Genomic DNA, 26,851 nt, shown 5'->3' with positions numbered 1-26,851 from the left:
CCAAAGCCAGTTGATTCCAACCATGAAAGCCTTTGACTCCAGCAATTTCCCAAGTCGGCTTTGGCAATCCCAACTATTAGTTTATTTCCTGTAATATATAAAGCAGTTGTGAAAAAGAGTACTTCTGAGCATGTGCTGAGTTCCTGATATGGAGGAAGGGATGGAGGAAAAAATTGCTGACTAATTTTAGAATCCATCAGTCCTGGGGTGTCGAATTCAATTTTTATGAGCACTGGATATGACATAAACATGTCTTGGTCTGGCCAGACCTGGGGTGGGGTGGGGGGGCAGGTGGCTCTCTCGGCTGGCTCTAGAACGGCATGTTTGCCACCCTTGAATTCATCTGTATTGTAGGTGTTGTATGTCGATCCTGGCGTGGAAACAAACCTGCAGAGACAACTCCAGAGATGCATCGACATCCAGTGCACAACTATCACCCCCATCTGTAAACACTCCGGGTGAGCAGAGGTCCGTTTTGCAGCCGATCGAGGGAGGCATCTGCCGATCAAGCAACTGCGTCCCTGACCATGTGCAAAGTGGCTTCGGGCTACGGGTCAACGAGTGCCGTTTACAAGCGCATCAACGTCCAGTGCACAATTACCACCCACGCATGTCAATACTCCGGGCTACCAGAAGTCTGTTTTGCAGCCGAAGGGGCGGCTGCCAATAAAGCAACCGCGCATCTGAGCATGTGCAGAGTTGCTCCGTGCCATGGCCAAAAGGAGAGGCTTAACGGCGCAGGAACCAGAAGGGGGCGAAGCGCCTCTGCGGCGCCTTCCTTTGTTCGCTGCTGCGCTCGGAGCCCGGGCGAAGCGTCGCCCCTTCGGCAGCACAATGCGGACCCCCCCTCCTCCCTCCTCCCTCCTTTCTGTCCGCCCCCCGCCCCTGCAGGAGGGCCGAGCCGGCGCTCTCGGCTCCCTTCCTGATTGGCCGCCCAGTGCACAAAGGGGAGCCAATTTGGCCGGGTCACGTGCCCGCGCCTGGCTTCCCATTGGCTCCGGCGCGCCTGCTTGCCTTTCCCCCCTTCTCCGTTGTCTTTTCTCCGCTCCCCCCCTTCTGCTGGCTCGCCTCTCTTGCGCCGCTGGGGAAGACCGGGGCGAGCGGCGGCGGCGGCGGCGGCGGCGGCGGCGAGGCGGACCGGAGGGAGAGCAGGGCAGGGTTCCCTTTTCTCCCTCCTTCCCGGTGCCGGAGCCCTTGCGAATGGGGAAGGGATGACGCTGCTGCCATGGTGCCCTGCTCGGGGTGCTCGTGCTGGACCCGGCGCGTAAAGGGCGGCGGGGGAGAGGAACCGGCCGGCCGGGGGGAGATCAATGGCAGGCGGAGCCCCACGCCCGGCTGAATGACTCGATGGGCGGACGGGCGAGCCGCGCGCCCCACCATGAGGACCGCGCTGGCCCTGCTGGTCTCCTTCGCGTGCGCCCTGGCTCTTGATTCGGAGCCGTGGAACGCCACCCGGCGCGGGGGATCCGGAGCGGCTCCGGAGCGGCCGGCGGGAGAGGCGCCCACGGGAGGAGGAGGAGGGGGCGCCCTGCCTTCCACGCCGCCCCCCTCTCCGTCCTCCCCTCCCTGGGAAGGAGAGGAGCAGGGGGGCTCGGACCGGCCCGGCCCCTTTGCCAATGCCAGTGGGGGCAAGCCCACTTGGGCCCCCCAGGATGACCCCGCTCGGGGAGCTGCCGAAGGGAGGCCAGAGGGGAGCACCGAGACCCCCAGCATCCCCCCTGTTTGGCCTCCGTCCCCATCCGCCGGGCACCCAGAAGGACCAACCCGCAGCATCCCTGGCAACATCAGCACCACCACGCCGGGGGCGGCGGCAGCAACAGCAGCGGCAGCGGGGCCTGCCCAGGAGGAGGAGGAAGAGGAGGATCTGGTGGGCCACAGCGGCACAGGTGAGCGGGGTGGGGGGGGGGCAGCTACGTGCACAAAGGAGCCGGGTTTTTGTGTGTGTGTGTGTGTGTGTGTGTCATTGGGAGACTTTTCTAGATTCTCTATGTATGGGCGATTGATGGCGGGTAGGTTCTCACCAGCTCTTACTCGCCAGGGGAGCAATTGGCTGGTGGTAGGATGAGTTTTGTGGGTTACTACCTGCCTCGAGCCTCGGAGGTAAGGGTGGCTACGGGCAGGAACAATGGAGGCCGCGCGTTTACGCCTGACATTTCTTCTCAAGCTGTGACCCGGCACAGCCTGTTAGCGTTGTTCTCCTGTCCTTCCCTTTATCCTGGTGACAACAATCTTGTAAGGTGGAGTTGACCGAGAGAGAGCCACGGGCCCAATGTGACTTCCGTGGCTAAGTCAGGCTTCGAGCCTGGGTTTTTCGGAGCCTAGTTTGACACTCTTAACAGCTGAGCTGTGCTGTGGACAATGTATTGTCGAAGGCTTTCACGGCTGGAATCGCTGGGGTGCTGTGTGGTTTCCGGGCTGTATGGCCGTGTTCTAGCAGCATTCTCTCCTGACGTTTCGCCTGCATCTGTGGCTGGCATCCTCTGAAGATGCCAGCCACAGATGCAGGCGAAACGTCAGGAGAGAATGCTGCTAGAACATGGCCATACAGCCCGGAAGCCACACAGCACCCCTGTGCTGTGGACATTTAGCTCTCTGGATCTTATTGGCAGACTTCTCGGTATGGGGGCTTTTAAAAAATGGGCACGGAGGGCTCGCTAAAAGACTGAGACTTCTTTGTGATGTTGTCACACTATTGTACTTTGATCATGTTATGAAAAGGCAAGAGCCACTGGAAAAGACAGAAATGCTAGGAGAAGTTGAAGGTAGTAGGATAAGAGGAAGGCCCAACATGAGATGTGTTGAAGGAAGCCACGGGGCCGTAGTTTGCAAGACTTGAGCAAGGCTGTTAAGTATTGGATGGTTTGGAGCAGGGGTAGGGAACCTGCGGCTCTCCAGATGTTCAGGAACTACAATTCCCATCAGCCTTGGGGGGGGGGGGCGGTGGGGGGGGGGGGGGTTGGGGGGGGGGGGGGGTGGGGGGGGGGGGTTGTGGGGGAGGGGGGGAGGGCCTGGGGGGGGGGGGGGGAGGGGGGGGGGGGGGGTGGGGGGGGGGGGGGGTGGGGGGATGGGGGGGTGGGGGGGAGGGTGGGTGGGTGGGAGGGAGGGAGGGGGGGAGGATGGGTGGGGGGGGGGGGGGGTGGGGGGGGGGGGGGGGGGGGGGGGGGGGGGGTGGGGGGGGGGGGGGGTGGGGGGGGGGGGTGTTGGGGGGGGGGGTGGGGTGGGGGGGGGGGGGGGGGTGGGGGCAGGGGGGGGGGGGGTGGGGAGGGAGGGGGGGGGGGTGGGCGGGGGGTTGTGGGGGGGGGGGGGGGGGGGGTAGGGGGGTAGGGGGGGGGGGGGGTTGTGGTGACCCCCAACCCTAACATTTATCCATTTTACAGATGGAGGACACTGATGCAGAGAGTCTTAGGCGACCCCTGTGAAAGGGGTCCCGACCCACAGGTTGAGAACCATTGGGCTAAGGCGAATAGATGGCTTTCACCTGCCGCTATCCTTTTCAGAAGAGCTGGCCGGCTTACAGGAGACCAGATGGGTGGGAGAACATCCTACATTTGATCAGAAGCCTAGGACACAGCAGGTTATATATAGGGCTAGGACCAGATTGCAGTGGGTGTCTCTAGGAGAGCAGAGCAGAGATATTCCAGCTCAGTTTGAACTATCATTGTCTCTGGTTTCCTCCTTTCTGTACACCATGAGTGCCCCTGCCTCCAAAATGCAGTAATTGACCTGCCATTCCTTGGGTCCCACAGTTCATGCTGTGTCACGTGCCCACAAAACACAGGAAGAAGGCATGTGGAAGAATGGAAAGATGCTTTAAAAGGTGTTGGATGGGTTCATGGAGGAAACGGCAGCACTGGCTACTAGCTTTCGTGACATCCTCTTCAACATCAGAGAAAGGCCTTGGCTTCTACACTTAGTGCTTGCAAATGCTTCATGTAATTTAATAAGCAAGAAAAGGCTAAAAGATTGTGCCCATGTAACGATGGCTCAGTTGAATCTCTGGCCCACCAATTACTTCACTGTCTCAGATTCACGGAAATCAGATCCAAATATGTGAATCTCACTCCTTTACATTTACCCCATCTCCCCAATTTAATTAGATTACACTACTTGTTGGACAATCCTGATCCTTCTCTCTGCATTATAGTGGCAGACTTTCTCCTGGAAATTACTAAATGCCAGTAGATTTCCTTCGTCCTAACATGTATATCCTGTATTGTATATGTTTTTTAATCTGTTTTTATTATTGTTGTACTGCAGAAAAAAAGTAATTAATGATGGTGAGCGGCTGAACATTATTATCTGTGCATCGTAGAAGGGGAGGCCTAGAGAGATTGGTTTTAGCTCAGCGCACCCAGTAAGTTTGTGTCAGAGGTGGGATTTGAACCAGAGACTTGTTGTTTCTTGTTGAGTCTGTGAATATAATGAAAATCTGAAAGCGGGTCCCATGTTTGGCAGCTGGTGGCCTTGTAAGGTCAGAAAGATGGAATGCAAATTGGGTAAATAAATGAAAATTATTTTGTAGGCCACAATTTCTAACTTGTTTATTTATCCGCTACTTTCCCCCTCCCCTTGCAATTCTAACTTGTTTATTTATCCGCTACTTTCCCCCTCCCCATGCAATTTACATCATTCTTCTTTCCTCCATTTAATTTGTAGGAGAAACCTGTGACGCAACTTAGGCTGTGAATGTTTGACTAATGGTGCATTCTCTCCAGAGTTATTCCATTGAAATGAATGGGTTTGGGCTGGTAAATGACTCTTATTCTCGCTGACTTAAGCCTAGTCACCACAGCGCTAGGCAAATGCCTCTCCACCCTACCCCCAGGCCAAATGAACTAGCCAGTTGGACTTGGGTCAGCCCGCAGGGATGATAGTTGAAATGACTTCCTGGCTCTGAATCTAACAACAGGTCAAACTGAGCAGGAATGAAAGCTATGCAGTGATTCCTCCCAAAGGTATGTTGGGAAACAGAGGTGGACTCATTGGAGATTCACCGAAGAAGGAAATCTAGCGCTGCTTTTTTTTACCTCTGTGGTTCTGTGACTCATTAAGTTGGGCCTGTTAGTCCTCTCTGACTTCAGCACAAGTAATACAGGAAGAAGAGCTTTCCCCTTGGTTACCTCTGGTCATCCTATCCACCCCAGCTGTCATCATCTTTGCAGTGGCCAGCTGTGCCTCCTGTTCCAAAGGCAGGCAGTTTTGGGGAGTGCTTCTTTGGTCTGCAGTTGCAAAAAAAGGGGGGGGGGTGGAGGTGTGTTTAACAGCCCTTTCCTCTCCTAGCCCAACCTGGATCTATGGGGCATCCCCTAGCCCTTCCCCGGGGGTCATGGGCTAGCTGAGTCATCTGTCCATCGGGCCTTGGCCCTCCCTACCTCATAACTTCCCTCCGACCCTGGGCGATTCCGCACATGAGTAAAATAGGTTCGGCCCAGTTCCCTGAGAAGGGTACTGACCTAGGTCGAAGCCATTGTTGTTCCCCACTGCAACCAGCTTGATCCCAGCTCGGAGGGCGGAATCATCCTGTGCCTCTTCGCCGCTCTGTTCCGATTGGCTACTGTTCTACGGCCATGTTCCGTCTATCCCCACACATGTTATAAAAAAACTGCCACAGGAATGGAGGGACAAAGGTGGCGTTTTTTGATTGGCCAGCTGTATGCATGCCTGAAACACTTAGCTGTGATTGGCTGAATGGGGGACTCCTGGCACCAGAGATCCCGCACTTTACTGGAATCGAGCTGAGTTCGAGCATGGTTCCCTGAAAAAGTAGTAGTTCCCAACTGGAGTCGGAAATTTGACTGTTACACGGGGCGAAGCTGGTACAAAACCACGTCGATCCCAGTGGTTGTGCGGAGCACTTAGGTCGAACGCAGGAAACTGGTAATATGTGTGGTCGTTGTCTGGTAGATCTTGTTGCTAATGTTTCGCTTGCATCTGTGGCTGGCATCTTCAGAGGTGTATCACAGAGGGAAGTCTCTAGTGTATAGCTCAGTTTCCTGCACCAGCCATTTTAGGTTGGCATACACCAAAATGGCAGCAGTGGCATAGTGTTTAAGAGCAGGTGTACTCTAATCTGGAAGAACTGGGTTTGATTCCCCGCTCCGCCGCTTGACCTATGGAAGCTTATCTGGGGAATTCAGATTGGCCTGTGCGCTCCAACACATGCCAGCTGGGTGACCTTGGGCTAGTCACAGTTCTTCAGAGCTCTCTCAGCCCCACCTCCTCCTCCTCTTCTTCTTCCTCTTCTTCCTCTTCCTCCTCCTCCTCCTCTTCCTCCTCTTCTTCTTCCTCCTCTTCCTTCTCTTCCTCTTCCTCCTCCTCTCCAAATTCCAAGGGCTCCCTCAGCCTCAAAAAGAGTGGGGACCCCAATATAGCATACAACAAAAAATAAATACCCCTGTGGCCAAAAAGGATTTGACCATCTCCAAAGCAGTGTGTTATTTATACAAGGGATGTATCAAGGAAGCCTTGGAACTTTTTCCATTCCAATGATGCCTCCGCGTCTGCTTATCTCGATGGGTTGAGTGCATTGCTTCGCCCTCTTCCTGCTTCACTTTCCACACCCCTTTATCCCAGTTTTCTGTATCTATTTGACTTCTTTTTATTTTTGGAAGCTTTCCTTGTCAAAGATCTTGGCGCTCTTTGAAGTTTGAAAAATGCTGATTATAAAGGTTAATGCCCACAGCAGGGTGGTCTTTCTAAACTCTGCTCCAGTATTTTTCTAATGTTATGTGATGTGAACGCTGTGTTGTTTGGGTAGCTGACTTCTAATATTCTGTAGCGCACCTTTGAAAGAGGGCAGGCATGCTAGAGGGAACTTCTAAGGTTTTCGCTACCCTTTCTCACCACCTAAAAATAGGTGATCTATTTCCAGAACTTGCTTTATACCAGTTTTCAACCCTGAAATCTGTTGTAAGAACATAAGAAGTCCTTTACGGGATCTTACGAAAGGCTGATTTAATCCGCGTCTGCTTCTGACAGTGGCTAATTAGGCACTTCTGGGAAATCTATGAATAGGGCAAAGAAATTACTAGCAGCGCTCTATGGTCTGTCTTCTAGAAAACAGTATTCAAAGAGACACTGCTTGTGAACATGGAAGATCAAGATTTGAGTCCAATTTACACCTTTAAGACCAAAAAAATTCCCAGAGTATCAGCTTTTGACGTCAAAGCTTCCTTCATGGACAAAGGGAGTTTAGACTCTGCAAAGGTAATACCCTGTTTCCCCAAATATAAGACATCCCCGGAAAATAAGACGTAGTAGAGGTTTTGCTGAAGTGCGAAATATAAGGCATCCCCCAAAAGTAAGACATAGCAAAGTTTTTGTTTGGAAGGATGCCTGACGAACAGAATACAGAAATACAAGACTTCCCCTGAAAAGAAGACATAGCGCATCTTTGGGAGCAAAAATTAATATAAGACACTGTCTTATATTCGGGGAAACACGGTGTCTTGGAAATAATGTTGTTCTTTAGGTGCAAGTAGATTCGAATCTTGCTCTTCTATCACAGACCAACAGTTGAAGCGATAGCCATTTTGGCTAATAATAATTGAGAGATGCATTGCCTCCGTCATGAATGTGTGTGATCTCCTTATGGAAATGCTGCAACACCATTGGTCCATCTAGTCTGGATTGTCTCCTCTGATGGGCAGCGGCTCACTGGTGCCTCAGAAGATGGCTTTTCCTAGCTCTACTACCTGAGATCCTTTACCTGGAGATGGTGGAGGGTTCAATCTGAGACCTTCTGCATGCCTTGCTAACTGATGGAGAGTCTCAGAATAGAGAACTAGTTATGAAACATAAACAACAATAGGTAAGACGCAAGTTCCTCTGGCTTTGAGCCGGACATCCCCAATCTGGCCCGACCTGTTAGTTCAGTAAGGTAGCTGAAGAAATCCTGATTTCCTTTCAGTGACAAGTGGCATCTGGAGGCACACCATTAAAAACTAGAGAGCTGAATTATTATCGAGTCAGTTTTGTTATGCCCGTGTTTGTGACTTCTCTTTTTGTGGAGAAACTGCAGATGCTCTGGAAGTTCATGTTCTTATAAAGATAGGTTTGCTTAAACCAGACCTGGGCATTATACTGCCCACGGCCCACATCCGGCCTGCCAGATGACCCTGACTGGCCCCCCTGCCGTGCTGGGGAGCGAGGTGTCTTTGACAACCCCGCAGAAGCTGGTTGCCTTGGCTGCCAGCTTCTGCGGGGCTTTCAAAAACGCCTCACCCCCTTCCTTGCTGGGGAGCGAGGTGCCTTTGAAAGCCCCGCAGAAGCCGGTTGCCTTGGCTGCCAGCTTCTGCGGGGCTTTTAAAAACGCCTCGCCCCCCTGCCTTTTCGCCCGGCCCGCCACAATATTTTCTGTTTCTTATGCAGCCCCATGGAAAAAATAATTGCCCACCCCTGGCTTAAACAGAAGTCCAGTGGGGCTGCAAAAGGCTAATCAAGTTTATTCCGACATAATCTTTCAGGAGTCGCAACTCGCTTCTTCAGATGCACTTGGAGGTCAAAATCATGCGCATCTGAAGAAGCAAGGTCTCTGACTCTCCAGAACCTATGCTGGAAAAACTTTGGTTATTCTTTAATATGCCAGTGGACTTCGGTTCTTATTTGGCTGTGATAGGCTGACACAGCTACCTGTTTGGAATTATACATTTTGGAAAGTGGAGGAAGAAGAGAATTGAAAATTTATGCAGCTAATGTGATCTGATTCCAAGGGGAATTCAGGGCTGCCATGTTCTCAACAGGATAGGGAACTCCTCACCCCCAGCAGTGATGGAGGAAAAATAACAATAAATTGTGACAGCCTGATGCCACTACTGTGAGAAGCCCGGAAGTGACATCACACCTCTCTGGGAGTTGCCAGAATCTCTATGGCAAAACCGGTTTTACCATGGAGTTTTGGGAACTTCCTAGAGCAATATGACATCACTTCTGGGTGTCCTGCAGAAGTGAATTCATGCTGTCAGCAACTGAAACTCCCACACTTGCTCAGTTTCTGCCAGTTGGTAGTTGTTTCTTTCAACCCTAGGTGAACCAGACCTTGGGTTCTGGTAATTTGGTTCACTTCATATAGACCACTGCCATTTTCAGTAGCAAGCCCTGTGTTGCTTCCAATGTGTTGTTCAGTTGGGAGCTGTCCCAAATACCGCAGTTGCAACCCATACTGGGTTGTGAATTCTTCTTTCTGTGCTGGTTAAAAGAGTGTCTCCATAAAGAACATTCCTCCTAGTTGTCATCCTAGGATGGCAGGGGGTGCGTTTCAAATTATGGTCAAGGGTTCAGCCTGGAGCATGTTCAGTCCTTTTCTGTGACCTTCTGGTCAAATTCGGATAACTTCTAAACTGAGTCTTCTGCCTCAGTGGACGCTGAAAATCCTGCTTGGTTTGTACAAGTTGTGGAATTTAACTGGCTCAGCTTACGTAATGGGTATTGTCTGTCCCGGGGCTGTACTGTTTAGGATCTCTGGGTTTTGACCCAGAGGTGTTTTGTAGCTGAGCAGAGAACTATGGGTCTGTGAAGAAATGTATTTTTCCTTTGGAGGTTTGAACTAAGCTTTGAGAGCAGGTAAGGAGGGAGGAGTCAATACAATTGCTTCCCAGCCTCACTTTGGCCACCTTTTTAAGAAAAGCTAATAAGTTTAGCTAAATATGGTCCAGTTCCTGCCCCTCTCCTCCAGCTAGATAGGTGATATTGAGCAGGCAATAGAGATTTGGAGGAAATAAGTCCTAGAAGGGCTTCACGAAAAGCTTTGACTTGACCTGGTAGGTGGGAGGAGAAAGAGAGCATGGCAGAGGCTCTTCTTTGGGGCTGATTCCATCCAGGTAGGCAGAACTCTTGCCTGAGTTCTGTGGGAGGCAGCCATTTCCATGGGCTGGCTACACGTCCAAGTAGAGGCTTCAAGGTAGTGGAAACCCTGAAGAAAACCTATAATTTTCTAAGCTATGCAGCCTGCTTTACATCCAGCATCTGCTGCACAGGTGTCAAACTCGCGGCCCTCCAGATGTTATGGACTACAGCTCCCATCATCCCCTGCCAGCGTGGTTCTTTGTACAACAAAGAAGGGCCAAGAGGAAGGAGCGGGCAGTCTATTGGGAAACGACTATTTTGCCCAGTTGCGTCAAAAACTCCTGATTTTAGATATACTATTAGAAATACATAGATAGTTCACCTTATTTATTTATATTTATATAAACTTCAGATTTATTAGTTGCCCTCCCCCGGAGGGCTCGGCGGCACCCAACACAATATAATATTAATAATATAATTTAAAACTTATAATATAACTTTCTAATAAAACCAGAATAAAGCACAAAATGAAACTCAGATGGCGATAAAAATCCCTCCCCTTGCAATAATTTTATAAGTATCTATCTCCAGTTTCATTCAGGGCACCAAGCCTTGCATTTCTTTGTTATAGTGTTTGCATCTTGCACACCTGCCTGTCTTACCCCAGGTAGCAGAACTTCTTTAAAATATTCCCAAACTGAGTCTCTTTTATGACCTGCTGCCATTATAGATTTTCTCCTCGAAGGAGAGAATAATAAGATAAATCTCAGGCTGTACGTACAAAGATCTCAAAACTTGTGGAATATTTTGCTCAGAAGGTTTCGCTTTCATTTTTACTGCTTGCTACTCCCTCCTCACACTTAGCTCCTTGAGCAGATCTATCACACTCTAAACAATCTTCTTTTTCATTGAATTTCTTGAAACTTAGCACTTAAGAAGTAAGAGGTTGAATCTGTGTACATAAGAGCAATGGGTTTGTCTTGTTCTCAACTCTGTATGTTTGTTTTATAATTTTTTTTGCTGTGAAGAAGAGGTATGTTATCTTTGCAGCCACAAATTCACAGTTTTGAGAAGTGCAGACCCAAACACATGTGATAATATCTTCTAGACAGGAAAACTGGTCAAAATAATCATACAGAAACCTATGGAAAACCATGGAATTGTGAATAGATTAGTTGAATTCATTTATCAAACATTTAAACCTGGTATGAATACACAAGTCTCATGCTACATAATTAAAAACTAATCTTTATTTTATGATGAATAACCTTTGGACCGTCTTCATAGAAAACTATTTAAACTATGGGTAGATTTTTCTTCAAAAAGCCTTATATTAAAAATATGATTTAACTAAGATGAAAACGAAGTGTTTGGATTCATACCTTGTCTGTCTGTCTCTCCTGTAAAGAGACTCAAGACTGCTTACAAACTCCTTCCCTTCCTCTCCCACAACAAACACCTTAGGAGGTAGGTGCGGCTGAGAGAGTTCTTGAGAAAACCGTGACTGGTCCAAGGTCACCGAATAGGCTTCAAGTGTCGGAGAGGGGAAACAAACCTGATTCACCTGATCAGAGTCTGCCACTTTGGAGTTGTACCTGGTTCTCCAGATCTGAGATTGCAAATGCCTTAGCAGACCAGGTGCTCAGGAGCAGTAGCAGCAGAAGGCCATTGGTTTCACATCCTGCGCGTGAGCTCCCAAAGGCACCTGGTGGGCCACTGTGAGTAGCAGAGTGCTTTTAACCACTACATCCCACTGGCTTGTGTAAATCCAATTTAAATTAATTTTTTAAAAATAAAATAGTTGAGCTTGCTTTATTGATAGATAGATTGATAGACTGATAGATTGATTTGATTTGATATACTGCCCCATCCCCTAAGGGCTCTGGGCAGTGTACAGATCAACTCACAAAACAATCAACAAACCACAATAAAATAATAAACTACACTTCAGTTAAAATAGTTAAAACATTCAATAACTCCAAAGCATTGCCGTTCCAGTAATTTCAGTAGCCCAGCTCAGTATAATGGCATTCATTAACAGATGTAATTCCAGAGATGGAATGGAATAGGAGAGGCGGAATACGAGGGACTGTTTTTTCAGTTCTGGTCGCCACATCTCAAAAAGGATATCGAAGAGATAGAAAAAGTGCAGAGAAGGGCAACGAGGATGATTGAAGGATTGGAGCACCTCCCTTATGAGGAGAGGCTGCAGCGTTTGGGACTCTTTAGTTTGGAGAGGAGACGTCTGAGGGGGGATATGATTGAAGTCTATAAAATTATGCATGGGGTAGAAAATGTTGACAGAGAGAAATTTTTCTCCCTTTCTCACAATACTAGAACCAGGGGGCATACATTGAAAATGCTGGGGGGAAGAATTAGGACTGATAAAAGGAAACACTTCTTCACGCCACGTGTGATTGGTGTTTGGAATATGCTGCCACCGGAGGTGGTGATGGCCACTAACCTGGATAGCTTTAAAAGGGGCTTGGACAGATTTATGGAGGAGAAGTCGATCTATGGCTACCCATCTTGATCCTCCTTGATCTGAGATTGCAAATGCCTTAGCAGACCAGGTGCTCAGGAGCAGCAGCAGCAGAAGGCCCTTGCTTTCACATCCTGCCTTTGAGCTCCCAAAGGCATCTGGTGGGCCACTGCGAGTAGCAGAGAGCTGGACTAGATGGACTCTGGTCTGATCCAGCTGGCTAGTTCTTATGTTCTTAAGGGACTGCACCTCAGCGGCTGGCCTCCCCAAAAGCCCGGCGGGACAACTCTGACTTGCAGGCCCTGCGGAACTGTTCTAGGTCCCACAGGGCCCTGATGGTAGGGGGGAGGTTGTTCTACCAGGTAGGAGCCAGGGCACTGAAGCCCCTGGCCCGGGTGGAGGCCAGCCAGATCATGGAGGGGCCCGTTTTATCCGTTTGCACGAGGCAGGTATGTTACAGCTAATGTCTGGCTCAGCCTCGGTCTTTTGTGGCTCTTTGTCTCTGGCTAGTGAGTGTGATCTGTTGACCCGACTGTAATTTTTCCCCCCTGGAAAGGCTTTGGATGTGATGATTAAACTATTACTGTTGTGTTGTTCTAATCTTCCAGGTCATTTCATTGCTGACCTAAGGGGGGGAGCCCTGAAACAAAGAAACTTCAAGGGGGCAATTAAAACACAAAACTGCTGAACTCAGAGTCACAATAGTGTCAGAATAGGGACATACAATTCTTATCTACTACAGATGCTAATGTTCCGCCCCCAGCTATTTCCCCTCTACTCCAGTCACACTTATTACTGTATGCACAAGCATTCTTTACAGCAGCCCTCCCACCTTCTGACTAGGATAAAAAGAGTTAATCTCCCTTCCTATTCCTGTCTGACAGAGGGAGCTTTAACTTTGGAAAGCTTATGCCCTTCAAATTTTGTTGGTCTCTAGCCTGCATGGCTAACCCTTTGAAATTATGTTGCAGCAGTGGCGTGGGGTAGGGGAGAAGTGCCGGGGTAAAATGGTGCCCGGGTCTCATCTCCCGTGGCGCCCCCCTGCAGGGCCGCACCACTTACCTTAGTTCAGCCGGCTGCTCTTTACAGCTGGCTGAACTTCAGGCTGCAAAGAGCAGTCGACTGAACTCCAGGCTGCTCCAGGCTTCGGGAAGGGGAAAGGGGAAAGGGGAGGGATGAGGGGGGTGATTTTCCACCCCCATGTGACCCCAATGGTGCACGCCCAGGGTGCAGCGCCCCCCTGTCCCATGGCAGTTACGCCACTGTGTTGTATGCTTTATTATTGTCCCTAAGTAGTCCAATGTAAACTGCTTCAAGGGAGAGTCAGGCTACCCTGTATGAAAAGCTGTCTTGGGAAGTCATTTGGGCTAAAATTACAGGGCAGCTTGCCTATTAAATAATAATTGCATGAAACACCCCAGTGAAGAAGGCCAGTTTTGTTACTCCCATACTGCAGAGAGGGGTGTGTGGTGGAATAATGTGCTTCAGTAGCTGAGCGAGTGTGTCGCAGAAGTCAAGTTAGAACCAAATATCTCTTGGATCTCATTCTTTTAGCTCCTGTTCCACATCCGCTTCGACTGTATATGGGTCTGCAAAAGGGAGCTGTATACATCTGGGCTGTTTTCATAAGAGGAGCTCAGGCCCCTTCCGCACACGCACAATAATGCACTTTCAATACCCTTTCACAAGTGGATGTTCCTATCCCGCACAGTAAAATCCAGCTGCAAAGTGCATTGAAAGTGGATTGAAAGTGCATTATTCTGCATGTGGCTGTTTTTTTTGGGTTGGGTTTGGCAAAACAGGTCTGGTTTAGGTTTTCCCCATCACTATGTGTGCAGTCTCGCATGTGCTTTGAGTAGATGCTAGTCCAGTGATGGCGAACCTTTTCAAGACCGAGTGCCCAAATTGCAACCCAAAACCCACTTATTTATCGCAAAGTGCCCACACGGCAATTGAACCTGAATACTGAGGTTTTTGTTTAGAAAAAACGGTTGGCTCCGAGGCGTGCGTTACTCAGGAGTAAGCTTGGTGGTAGTCGATGGCTTTGCTTTGAAGCAACCGTACAACTCTTCCAACGGGTGAATCAGGACCCTAGGAGGGTTTACTCAGAAGCAAGCCCCATTGCCAGCAACCGAGCTCCCTCCCAGGTAAAGGATCGCGCTTTAGTTCTTCGCATGAAATTCAGTGCTGTTTAACAGTGCTTAACAGGGTTACCTACACTGCTTCCCCAAAATTAGGTCTTAGGTTTGATGCTAACAATCGAGCCCAGCAGCCCAGGCCAGCCTAGATGTGTGTGTGTGGGGGGGGGGGACACTCTGTTTGCACGTGCCCACAGAGAGGGCTCTGAGTGCCACCTCTGGCACCCGTGCCATAGGTTCGCCATCACTGTGCTAGTCTCTGCAAGAGCGGCAATGTCTTTATGGAACTCAACAGTGCCATAGGGCAAAGTCCCCAATTTCCAATGTTAATGCTTCTAGGGATTTCCCCAAAGTATCTGCATAAGGTAATTATTTTAGGTTCATTGGCAACAACTACAGCTATGATTGCAACTTGCTGGAAAAGCTCATTAAACTCTTGAGTCAGAGAACTGGTTTAGCTGGTGATTGTGGGGACGACATGAGGAGTTAGAAGCATTTCCAGAAATATGTGCAGTATTCCTTTTGGAGAATATGTACCCAATGGGCTGCAGTATTCACATAGCATTTGGATATCTCTGCATCCTAAACCACTTAGATTACTCTGATATTTGTTGTATTTGGCACGCATTGCTAAGTCTTTTTTCAGTCTTGACTGGTTTTTATTCCAAAAGATTCTTTAAAAAAAAGAAAAGAAAGAAAAAGTATCATTTTGTGGTTGAACTTGAAAATAAAACCCCGGAAGCTCATCTGGGTAGTGGGAAATGGTGAGGTGGGTTTAATGTTGGTCGTGTTCTTTTATTTACTTGGTTGGTGTGTACCCCGGTGGCTTTTCTGCTAAAAATAGCCTTCAAAATGGTGTGCGGATGAGAAATTGAAAACAAATATCATTCAGAATGCTAACTTGGAACATCAGCAAGCGGCAAATAATCGCACAACAGCAGCTAACATTCAAAACTGGCAGTGAAAACCACAGTAAATAGTGATAGATTAATAGACACATAAAATCAGGAGGAAAAAAGGTCACTCCTATGTCAGAAAATCAATGCACTTCTTCTGCCTCCAGATGCCCTCTGGATTAAAATATCCAGAACAGATCTCCAGAAGGCCAGAAAAGAGAGGACATTACACATTTCTTGAGGGAGGGAATTCTGGGGCAAAAAAGGCACGCTTTGTGTGCTCATTGCAATGTCAGGGACAGGTTCATATGAGTGGAAGTGGTGCCTGGGTTACTGTGGTTCCCAAGTCATTTAGGCCTTTGCTGATCATTATTGAAGTATTGCCAGATTTGGATTCGGAAGACCCGAGTTCAAATTCCCACTTTGCCACGAAGCTTATTGGGTGGTCTGATGCTTGTTGCTAATTAACTTACAGGATTGTTGTTAGAATAAAATGGAAGATGAGGGAATTATTTATGAGAATAAGTGCAGGCTAAAATATGGCAGATGCTGGGCCTAAATCTCGACTGTTCACATCCATGGAGTAGATCATAGGTGTCAAATTCGCGGCCCTCCAGATGTTATGGACTACAATTCCCACCATCCCCTGCCAGCATGATGCTGGCAGGGGATGATGGGAACTGTAGTTGGGGGTGGGGGGGGGGGGGGGTGGGGGGGGGGGGGGGTGGGGGGGGGGGGGGGTGGGGGGGGGGGGGGGTGGGGGGGGGGGGGGGTGGGGGGGGGGGGGGGTGGGGGGGGGGGGGGGTGGGGGGGGGGGGGGGTGGGGGGGGGGGGGGGTGGGGGGGGGGGGGGGTGGGGGGGGGGGGGGGTGGGGGGGGGGGGGGGTGGGGGGGGGGGGGGGTGGGGGGGGGGGGGGGTGGGGGGGGGGGGGGGTGGGGGGGGGGGGGGGTGGGGGGGGGGGGGGGTGGGGGGGGGGGGGGGTGGGGGGGGGGGGGGGTGGGGGGGGGGGGGGGTGGGGGGGGGGGGGGGTGGGGGGGGGGGGGGGTGGGGGGGGGGGGGGGTGGGGGGGGGGGGGGGTGGGGGGGGGGGGGGGTGGGGGGGGGGGGGGGTGGGGGGGGGGGGGGGTGGGGGGGGGGGGGGGTGGGGGGGGGGGGGGGTGGGGGGGGGGGGGGGTGGGGGGGGGGGGGGGTGGGGGGGGGGGGGGGTGGGGGGGGGGGGGGGTGGGGGGGGGGGGGGGTGGGGGGGGGGGGGGGTGGGGGGGGGGGGGGGTGGGGGGGGGGGGGGGTGGGGGGGGGGGGGGGTGGGGGGGGGGGGGGGTGGGGGGGGGGGGGGGTGGGGGGGGGGGGGGGTGGGGGGGGGGGGGGGTGGGGGGGGGGGGGGGTGGGGGGGGGGGGGGGTGGGGGGGGGGGGGGGTGGGGGGGGGGGGGGGTGGGGGGGGGGGGGGGTGGGGGGGGGGGGGGGTGGGGGGGGGGGGGGGTGGGGGGGGGGGGGGGTGGGGGGGGGGGGGGGTGGGGGGGGGGGGGGGTGGGGGGGGGGGGGGGTGGGGGGGGGGGGGGGTGGGGGGGGGGGGGGGTGGGGGGGGGGGGGGGTGGGGGGGGGGGGGGGTGGGGGGGGGGGGGGGTGGGGGGGGGGGGGGGTGGGGGGGGGGGGGGGTGGGGGGGGGGGGGGGTGGGGGGGGGGGGGGGTGGGGGGGGGGGGGGGTGGGGGGGGGGGGGGGTGGGGGGGGGGGGGGGTGGGGGGGGGGGGGGGTGGGGGGGGGGGGGGGTGGGGGGGGGGGGGGGTGGGGGGGGGGGGGGGTGGGGGGGGGGGGGGGTGGGGGGGGGGGGGGGTGGGGGGGGGGGGGGGTGGGGGGGGGGGGGGGTGGGGGGGGGGGGGGGTGGGGGGGGGGGGGGGTGGGGGGGGGGGGGGGTGGGGGGGGGGGGGGGTGGGGGGGGGGGGGGGTGGGGGGGGGGGGGGGTGGGGGGGGGGGGGGGTGGGGGGGGGGGGGGGTGGGGGGGGGGGGGGGTGGGGGGGGGGGGGGGTGGGGGGGGGGGGGGGTGGGGGGGGGGGGGGGTGGGGGGGGGGGGGGGTGGGGGGGGGGGGGGGTGGGGGGGGGGGGGGGTGGGGGGGGGGGGGGGTGGGGGGGGGGGGGGGTGGGGGGGGGGGGGGGTGGGGGGGGGGGGGGGTGGGGGGGGGGGGGGGTGGGGGGGGGGGGGGGTGGGGGGGGGGGGGGGTGGGGGGGGGGGGGGGTGGGGGGGGGGGGGGGTGGGGGGGGGGGGGGGTGGGGGGGGGGGGGGGTGGGGGGGGGGGGGGGTGGGGGGGGGGGGGGGTGGGGGGGGGGGGGGGTGGGGGGGGGGGGGGGTGGGGGGGGGGGGGGGTGGGGGGGGGGGGGGGTGGGGGGGGGGGGGGGTGGGGGGGGGGGGGGGTGGGGGGGGGGGGGGGTGGGGGGGGGGGGGGGTGGGGGGGGGGGGGGGTGGGGGGGGGGGGGGGTGGGGGGGGGGGGGGGTGGGGGGGGGGGGGGGTGGGGGGGGGGGGGGGTGGGGGGGGGGGGGGGTGGGGGGGGGGGGGGGTGGGGGGGGGGGGGGGTGGGGGGGGGGGGGGGTGGGGGGGGGGGGGGGTGGGGGGGGGGGGGGGTGGGGGGGGGGGGGGGTGGGGGGGGGGGGGGGTGGGGGGGGGGGGGGGTGGGGGGGGGGGGGGGTGGGGGGGGGGGGGGGTGGGGGGGGGGGGGGGTGGGGGGGGGGGGGGGTGGGGGGGGGGGGGGGTGGGGGGGGGGGGGGGTGGGGGGGGGGGGGGGTGGGGGGGGGGGGGGGTGGGGGGGGGGGGGGGTGGGGGGGGGGGGGGGTGGGGGGGGGGGGGGGTGGGGGGGGGGGGGGGTGGGGGGGGGGGGGGGTGGGGGGGGGGGGGGGTGGGGGGGGGGGGGGGTGGGGGGGGGGGGGGGTGGGGGGGGGGGGGGGTGGGGGGGGGGGGGGGTGGGGGGGGGGGGGGGTGGGGGGGGGGGGGGGTGGGGGGGGGGGGGGGTGGGGGGGGGGGGGGGTGGGGGGGGGGGGGGGTGGGGGGGGGGGGGGGTGGGGGGGGGGGGGGGTGGGGGGGGGGGGGGGTGGGGGGGGGGGGGGGTGGGGGGGGGGGGGGGTGGGGGGGGGGGGGGGTGGGGGGGGGGGGGGGTGGGGGGGGGGGGGGGTGGGGGGGGGGGGGGGTGGGGGGGGGGGGGGGTGGGGGGGGGGGGGGGTGGGGGGGGGGGGGGGTGGGGGGGGGGGGGGGTGGGGGGGGGGGGGGGTGGGGGGGGGGGGGGGTGGGGGGGGGGGGGGGTGGGGGGGGGGGGGGGTGGGGGGGGGGGGGGGTGGGGGGGGGGGGGGGTGGGGGGGGGGGGGGGTGGGGGGGGGGGGGGGTGGGGGGGGGGGGGGGTGGGGGGGGGGGGGGGTGGGGGGGGGGGGGGGTGGGGGGGGGGGGGGGTGGGGGGGGGGGGGGGTGGGGGGGGGGGGGGGTGGGGGGGGGGGGGGGTGGGGGGGGGGGGGGGTGGGGGGGGGGGGGGGTGGGGGGGGGGGGGGGTGGGGGGGGGGGGGGGTGGGGGGGGGGGGGGGTGGGGGGGGGGGGGGGTGGGGGGGGGGGGGGGTGGGGGGGGGGGGGGGTGGGGGGGGGGGGGGGTGGGGGGGGGGGGGGGTGGGGGGGGGGGGGGGTGGGGGGGGGGGGGGGTGGGGGGGGGGGGGGGTGGGGGGGGGGGGGGGTGGGGGGGGGGGGGGGTGGGGGGGGGGGGGGGTGGGGGGGGGGGGGGGTGGGGGGGGGGGGGGGTGGGGGGGGGGGGGGGTGGGGGGGGGGGGGGGTGGGGGGGGGGGGGGGTGGGGGGGGGGGGGGGTGGGGGGGGGGGGGGGTGGGGGGGGGGGGGGGTGGGGGGGGGGGGGGGTGGGGGGGGGGGGGGGTGGGGGGGGGGGGGGGTGGGGGGGGGGGGGGGTGGGGGGGGGGGGGGGTGGGGGGGGGGGGGGGTGGGGGGGGGGGGGGGTGGGGGGGGGGGGGGGTGGGGGGGGGGGGGGGTGGGGGGGGGGGGGGGTGGGGGGGGGGGGGGGTGGGGGGGGGGGGGGGTGGGGGGGGGGGGGGGTGGGGGGGGGGGGGGGTGGGGGGGGGGGGGGGTGGGGGGGGGGGGGGGTGGGGGGGGGGGGGGGTGGGGGGGGGGGGGGGTGGGGGGGGGGGGGGGTGGGGGGGGGGGGGGGTGGGGGGGGGGGGGGGTGGGGGGGGGGGGGGGTGGGGGGGGGGGGGGGTGGGGGGGGGGGGGGGTGGGGGGGGGGGGGGGTGGGGGGGGGGGGGGGTGGGGGGGGGGGGGGGTGGGGGGGGGGGGGGGTGGGGGGGGGGGGGGGTGGGGGGGGGGGGGGGTGGGGGGGGGGGGGGGTGGGGGGGGGGGGGGGTGGGGGGGGGGGGGGGTGGGGGGGGGGGGGGGTGGGGGGGGGGGGGGGTGGGGGGGGGGGGGGGTGGGGGGGGGGGGGGGTGGGGGGGGGGGGGGGTGGGGGGGGGGGGGGGTGGGGGGGGGGGGGGGTGGGGGGGGGGGGGGGTGGGGGGGGGGGGGGGTGGGGGGGGGGGGGGGTGGGGGGGGGGGGGGGTGGGGGGGGGGGGGGGTGGGGGGGGGGGGGGGTGGGGGGGGGGGGGGGTGGGGGGGGGGGGGGGTGGGGGGGGGGGGGGGTGGGGGGGGGGGGGGGTGGGGGGGGGGGGGGGTGGGGGGGGGGGGGGGTGGGGGGGGGGGGGGGTGGGGGGGGGGGGGGGTGGGGGGGGGGGGGGGTGGGGGGGGGGGGGGGTGGGGGGGGGGGGGGGTGGGGGGGGGGGGGGGTGGGGGGGGGGGGGGGTGGGGGGGGGGGGGGGTGGGGGGGGGGGGGGGTGGGGGGGGGGGGGGGTGGGGGGGGGGGGGGGTGGGGGGGGGGGGGGGTGGGGGGGGGGGGGGGTGGGGGGGGGGGGGGGTGGGGGGGGGGGGGGGTGGGGGGGGGGGGGGGTGGGGGGGGGGGGGGGTGGGGGGGGGGGGGGGTGGGGGGGGGGGGGGGTGGGGGGGGGGGGGGGTGGGGGGGGGGGGGGGTGGGGGGGGGGGGGGGTGGGGGGGGGGGGGGGTGGGGGGGGGGGGGGGTGGGGGGGGGGGGGGGTGGGGGGGGGGGGGGGTGGGGGGGGGGGGGGGTGGGGGGGGGGGGGGGTGGGGGGGGGGGGGGGTGGGGGGGGGGGGGGGTGGGGGGGGGGGGGGGTGGGGGGGGGGGGGGGTGGGGGGGGGGGGGGGTGGGGGGGGGGGGGGGTGGGGGGGGGGGGGGGTGGGGGGGGGGGGGGGTGGGGGGGGGGGGGGGTGGGGGGGGGGGGGGGTGGGGGGGGGGGGGGGTGGGGGGGGGGGGGGGTGGGGGGGGGGGGGGGTGGGGGGGGGGGGGGGTGGGGGGGGGGGGGGGTGGGGGGGGGGGGGGGTGGGGGGGGGGGGGGGTGGGGGGGGGGGGGGGTGGGGGGGGGGGGGGGTGGGGGGGGGGGGGGGTGGGGGGGGGGGGGGGTGGGGGGGGGGGGGGGTGGGGGGGGGGGGGGGTGGGGGGGGGGGGGGGTGGGGGGGGGGGGGGGTGGGGGGGGGGGGGGGTGGGGGGGGGGGGGGGTGGGGGGGGGGGGGGGTGGGGGGGGGGGGGGGTGGGGGGGGGGGGGGGTGGGGGGGGGGGGGGGTGGGGGGGGGGGGGGGTGGGGGGGGGGGGGGGTGGGGGGGGGGGGGGGTGGGGGGGGGGGGGGGTGGGGGGGGGGGGGGGTGGGGGGGGGGGGGGGTGGGGGGGGGGGGGGGTGGGGGGGGGGGGGGGTGGGGGGGGGGGGGGGTGGGGGGGGGGGGGGGTGGGGGGGGGGGGGGGTGGGGGGGGGGGGGGGTGGGGGGGGGGGGGGGTGGGGGGGGGGGGGGGTGGGGGGGGGGGGGGGTGGGGGGGGGGGGGGGTGGGGGGGGGGGGGGGTGGGGGGGGGGGGGGGTGGGGGGGGGGGGGGGTGGGGGGGGGGGGGGGTGGGGGGGGGGGGGGGTGGGGGGGGGGGGGGGTGGGGGGGGGGGGGGGTGGGGGGGGGGGGGGGTGGGGGGGGGGGGGGGTGGGGGGGGGGGGGGGTGGGGGGGGGGGGGGGTGGGGGGGGGGGGGGGTGGGGGGGGGGGGGGGTGGGGGGGGGGGGGGGTGGGGGGGGGGGGGGGTGGGGGGGGGGGGGGGTGGGGGGGGGGGGGGGTGGGGGGGGGGGGGGGTGGGGGGGGGGGGGGGTGGGGGGGGGGGGGGGTGGGGGGGGGGGGGGGTGGGGGGGGGGGGGGGTGGGGGGGGGGGGGGGTGGGGGGGGGGGGGGGTGGGGGGGGGGGGGGGTGGGGGGGGGGGGGGGTGGGGGGGGGGGGGGGTGGGGGGGGGGGGGGGTGGGGGGGGGGGGGGGTGGGGGGGGGGGGGGGTGGGGGGGGGGGGGGGTGGGGGGGGGGGGGGGTGGGGGGGGGGGGGGGTGGGGGGGGGGGGGGGTGGGGGGGGGGGGGGGTGGGGGGGGGGGGGGGTGGGGGGGGGGGGGGGTGGGGGGGGGGGGGGGTGGGGGGGGGGGGGGGTGGGGGGGGGGGGGGGTGGGGGGGGGGGGGGGTGGGGGGGGGGGGGGGTGGGGGGGGGGGGGGGTGGGGGGGGGGGGGGGTGGGGGGGGGGGGGGGTGGGGGGGGGGGGGGGTGGGGGGGGGGGGGGGTGGGGGGGGGGGGGGGTGGGGGGGGGGGGGGGTGGGGGGGGGGGGGGGTGGGGGGGGGGGGGGGTGGGGGGGGGGGGGGGTGGGGGGGGGGGGGGGTGGGGGGGGGGGGGGGTGGGGGGGGGGGGGGGTGGGGGGGGGGGGGGGTGGGGGGGGGGGGGGGTGGGGGGGGGGGGGGGTGGGGGGGGGGGGGGGTGGGGGGGGGGGGGGGTGGGGGGGGGGGGGGGTGGGGGGGGGGGGGGGTGGGGGGGGGGGGGGGTGGGGGGGGGGGGGGGTGGGGGGGGGGGGGGGTGGGGGGGGGGGGGGGTGGGGGGGGGGGGGGGTGGGGGGGGGGGGGGGTGGGGGGGGGGGGGGGTGGGGGGGGGGGGGGGTGGGGGGGGGGGGGGGTGGGGGGGGGGGGGGGTGGGGGGGGGGGGGGGTGGGGGGGGGGGGGGGTGGGGGGGGGGGGGGGTGGGGGGGGGGGGGGGTGGGGGGGGGGGGGGGTGGGGGGGGGGGGGGGTGGGGGGGGGGGGGGGTGGGGGGGGGGGGGGGTGGGGGGGGGGGGGGGTGGGGGGGGGGGGGGGTGGGGGGGGGGGGGGGTGGGGGGGGGGGGGGGTGGGGGGGGGGGGGGGTGGGGGGGGGGGGGGGTGGGGGGGGGGGGGGGTGGGGGGGGGGGGGGGTGGGGGGGGGGGGGGGTGGGGGGGGGGGGGGGTGGGGGGGGGGGGGGGTGGGGGGGGGGGGGGGTGGGGGGGGGGGGGGGTGGGGGGGGGGGGGGGTGGGGGGGGGGGGGGGTGGGGGGGGGGGGGGGTGGGGGGGGGGGGGGGTGGGGGGGGGGGGGGGTGGGGGGGGGGGGGGGTGGGGGGGGGGGGGGGTGGGGGGGGGGGGGGGTGGGGGGGGGGGGGGGTGGGGGGGGGGGGGGGTGGGGGGGGGGGGGGGTGGGGGGGGGGGGGGGTGGGGGGGGGGGGGGGTGGGGGGGGGGGGGGGTGGGGGGGGGGGGGGGTGGGGGGGGGGGGGGGTGGGGGGGGGGGGGGGTGGGGGGGGGGGGGGGTGGGGGGGGGGGGGGGTGGGGGGGGGGGGGGGTGGGGGGGGGGGGGGGTGGGGGGGGGGGGGGGTGGGGGGGGGGGGGGGTGGGGGGGGGGGGGGGTGGGGGGGGGGGGGGGTGGGGGGGGGGGGGGGTGGGGGGGGGGGGGGGTGGGGGGGGGGGGGGGTGGGGGGGGGGGGGGGTGGGGGGGGGGGGGGGTGGGGGGGGGGGGGGGTGGGGGGGGGGGGGGGTGGGGGGGGGGGGGGGTGGGGGGGGGGGGGGGTGGGGGGGGGGGGGGGTGGGGGGGGGGGGGGGTGGGGGGGGGGGGGGGTGGGGGGGGGGGGGGGTGGGGGGGGGGGGGGGTGGGGGGGGGGGGGGGTGGGGGGGGGGGGGGGTGGGGGGGGGGGGGGGTGGGGGGGGGGGGGGGTGGGGGGGGGGGGGGGTGGGGGGGGGGGGGGGTGGGGGGGGGGGGGGGTGGGGGGGGGGGGGGGTGGGGGGGGGGGGGGGTGGGGGGGGGGGGGGGTGGGGGGGGGGGGGGGTGGGGGGGGGGGGGGGTGGGGGGGGGGGGGGGTGGGGGGGGGGGGGGGTGGGGGGGGGGGGGGGTGGGGGGGGGGGGGGGTGGGGGGGGGGGGGGGTGGGGGGGGGGGGGGGTGGGGGGGGGGGGGGGTGGGGGGGGGGGGGGGTGGGGGGGGGGGGGGGTGGGGGGGGGGGGGGGTGGGGGGGGGGGGGGGTGGGGGGGGGGGGGGGTGGGGGGGGGGGGGGGTGGGGGGGGGGGGGGGTGGGGGGGGGGGGGGGTGGGGGGGGGGGGGGGTGGGGGGGGGGGGGGGTGGGGGGGGGGGGGGGTGGGGGGGGGGGGGGGTGGGGGGGGGGGGGGGTGGGGGGGGGGGGGGGTGGGGGGGGGGGGGGGTGGGGGGGGGGGGGGGTGGGGGGGGGGGGGGGTGGGGGGGGGGGGGGGTGGGGGGGGGGGGGGGTGGGGGGGGGGGGGGGTGGGGGGGGGGGGGGGTGGGGGGGGGGGGGGGTGGGGGGGGGGGGGGGTGGGGGGGGGGGGGGGTGGGGGGGGGGGGGGGTGGGGGGGGGGGGGGGTGGGGGGGGGGGGGGGTGGGGGGGGGGGGGGGTGGGGGGGGGGGGGGGTGGGGGGGGGGGGGGGTGGGGGGGGGGGGGGGTGGGGGGGGGGGGGGGTGGGGGGGGGGGGGGGTGGGGGGGGGGGGGGGTGGGGGGGGGGGGGGGTGGGGGGGGGGGGGGGTGGGGGGGGGGGGGGGTGGGGGGGGGGGGGGGTGGGGGGGGGGGGGGGTGGGGGGGGGGGGGGGTGGGGGGGGGGGGGGGTGGGGGGGGGGGGGGGTGGGGGGGGGGGGGGGTGGGGGGGGGGGGGGGTGGGGGGGGGGGGGGGTGGGGGGGGGGGGGGGTGGGGGGGGGGGGGGGTGGGGGGGGGGGGGGGTGGGGGGGGGGGGGGGTGGGGGGGGGGGGGGGTGGGGGGGGGGGGGGGTGGGGGGGGGGGGGGGTGGGGGGGGGGGGGGGTGGGGGGGGGGGGGGGTGGGGGGGGGGGGGGGTGGGGGGGGGGGGGGGTGGGGGGGGGGGGGGGTGGGGGGGGGGGGGGGTGGGGGGGGGGGGGGGTGGGGGGGGGGGGGGGTGGGGGGGGGGGGGGGTGGGGGGGGGGGGGGGTGGGGGGGGGGGGGGGTGGGGGGGGGGGGGGGTGGGGGGGGGGGGGGGTGGGGGGGGGGGGGGGTGGGGGGGGGGGGGGGTGGGGGGGGGGGGGGGTGGGGGGGGGGGGGGGTGGGGGGGGGGGGGGGTGGGGGGGGGGGGGGGTGGGGGGGGGGGGGGGTGGGGGGGGGGGGGGGTGGGGGGGGGGGGGGGTGGGGGGGGGGGGGGGTGGGGGGGGGGGGGGGTGGGGGGGGGGGGGGGTGGGGGGGGGGGGGGGTGGGGGGGGGGGGGGGTGGGGGGGGGGGGGGGTGGGGGGGGGGGGGGGTGGGGGGGGGGGGGGGTGGGGGGGGGGGGGGGTGGGGGGGGGGGGGGGTGGGGGGGGGGGGGGGTGGGGGGGGGGGGGGGTGGGGGGGGGGGGGGGTGGGGGGGGGGGGGGGTGGGGGGGGGGGGGGGTGGGGGGGGGGGGGGGTGGGGGGGGGGGGGGGTGGGGGGGGGGGGGGGTGGGGGGGGGGGGGGGTGGGGGGGGGGGGGGGTGGGGGGGGGGGGGGGTGGGGGGGGGGGGGGGTGGGGGGGGGGGGGGGTGGGGGGGGGGGGGGGTGGGGGGGGGGGGGGGTGGGGGGGGGGGGGGGTGGGGGGGGGGGGGGGTGGGGGGGGGGGGGGGTGGGGGGGGGGGGGGGTGGGGGGGGGGGGGGGTGGGGGGGGGGGGGGGTGGGGGGGGGGGGGGGTGGGGGGGGGGGGGGGTGGGGGGGGGGGGGGGTGGGGGGGGGGGGGGGTGGGGGGGGGGGGGGGTGGGGGGGGGGGGGGGTGGGGGGGGGGGGGGGTGGGGGGGGGGGGGGGTGGGGGGGGGGGGGGGTGGGGGGGGGGGGGGGTGGGGGGGGGGGGGGGTGGGGGGGGGGGGGGGTGGGGGGGGGGGGGGGTGGGGGGGGGGGGGGGTGGGGGGGGGGGGGGGTGGGGGGGGGGGGGGGTGGGGGGGGGGGGGGGTGGGGGGGGGGGGGGGTGGGGGGGGGGGGGGGTGGGGGGGGGGGGGGGTGGGGGGGGGGGGGGGTGGGGGGGGGGGGGGGTGGGGGGGGGGGGGGGTGGGGGGGGGGGGGGGTGGGGGGGGGGGGGGGTGGGGGGGGGGGGGGGTGGGGGGGGGGGGGGGTGGGGGGGGGGGGGGGTGGGGGGGGGGGGGGGTGGGGGGGGGGGGGGGTGGGGGGGGGGGGGGGTGGGGGGGGGGGGGGGTGGGGGGGGGGGGGGGTGGGGGGGGGGGGGGGTGGGGGGGGGGGGGGGTGGGGGGGGGGGGGGGTGGGGGGGGGGGGGGGTGGGGGGGGGGGGGGGTGGGGGGGGGGGGGGGTGGGGGGGGGGGGGGGTGGGGGGGGGGGGGGGTGGGGGGGGGGGGGGGTGGGGGGGGGGGGGGGTGGGGGGGGGGGGGGGTGGGGGGGGGGGGGGGTGGGGGGGGGGGGGGGTGGGGGGGGGGGGGGGTGGGGGGGGGGGGGGGTGGGGGGGGGGGGGGGTGGGGGGGGGGGGGGGTGGGGGGGGGGGGGGGTGGGGGGGGGGGGGGGTGGGGGGGGGGGGGGGTGGGGGGGGGGGGGGGTGGGGGGGGGGGGGGGTGGGGGGGGGGGGGGGTGGGGGGGGGGGGGGGTGGGGGGGGGGGGGGGTGGGGGGGGGGGGGGGTGGGGGGGGGGGGGGGTGGGGGGGGGGGGGGGTGGGGGGGGGGGGGGGTGGGGGGGGGGGGGGGTGGGGGGGGGGGGGGGTGGGGGGGGGGGGGGGTGGGGGGGGGGGGGGGTGGGGGGGGGGGGGGGTGGGGGGGGGGGGGGGTGGGGGGGGGGGGGGGTGGGGGGGGGGGGGGGTGGGGGGGGGGGGGGGTGGGGGGGGGGGGGGGTGGGGGGGGGGGGGGGTGGGGGGGGGGGGGGGTGGGGGGGGGGGGGGGTGGGGGGGGGGGGGGGTGGGGGGGGGGGGGGGTGGGGGGGGGGGGGGGTGGGGGGGGGGGGGGGTGGGGGGGGGGGGGGGTGGGGGGGGGGGGGGGTGGGGGGGGGGGGGGGTGGGGGGGGGGGGGGGTGGGGGGGGGGGGGGGTGGGGGGGGGGGGGGGTGGGGGGGGGGGGGGGTGGGGGGGGGGGGGGGTGGGGGGGGGGGGGGGTGGGGGGGGGGGGGGGTGGGGGGGGGGGGGGGTGGGGGGGGGGGGGGGTGGGGGGGGGGGGGGGTGGGGGGGGGGGGGGGTGGGGGGGGGGGGGGGTGGGGGGGGGGGGGGGTGGGGGGGGGGGGGGGTGGGGGGGGGGGGGGGTGGGGGGGGGG

At 67.2% G+C, this 26,851-nt stretch overlaps 1 protein-coding gene across 1 annotated transcript in view; it reads left to right on the top strand.

Moving 5' to 3' along the window:
- The first annotated feature begins 1,039 nt into the window (after positions 1–1,039).
- Positions 1,040–26,851, top strand: part of MEGF9 (multiple EGF like domains 9) — a 91,957-nt gene continuing 66,145 nt past the window's right edge. The window contains exon 1 of the mRNA XM_048513450.1: positions 1,040–1,886. Coding sequence (XP_048369407.1) covers positions 1,340–1,886 — 547 coding nt within the window. The 5' untranslated portion in view covers positions 1,040–1,339. The remainder of the gene's footprint in view (positions 1,887–26,851) is intronic.

Source organism: Sphaerodactylus townsendi, linkage group LG12, assembly GCF_021028975.2.
Source record: "Sphaerodactylus townsendi isolate TG3544 linkage group LG12, MPM_Stown_v2.3, whole genome shotgun sequence".
Lineage (NCBI taxonomy): Eukaryota > Metazoa > Chordata > Lepidosauria > Squamata > Sphaerodactylidae > Sphaerodactylus > Sphaerodactylus townsendi.
This window is presented reverse-complemented; position numbering and strand designations above follow the sequence as displayed.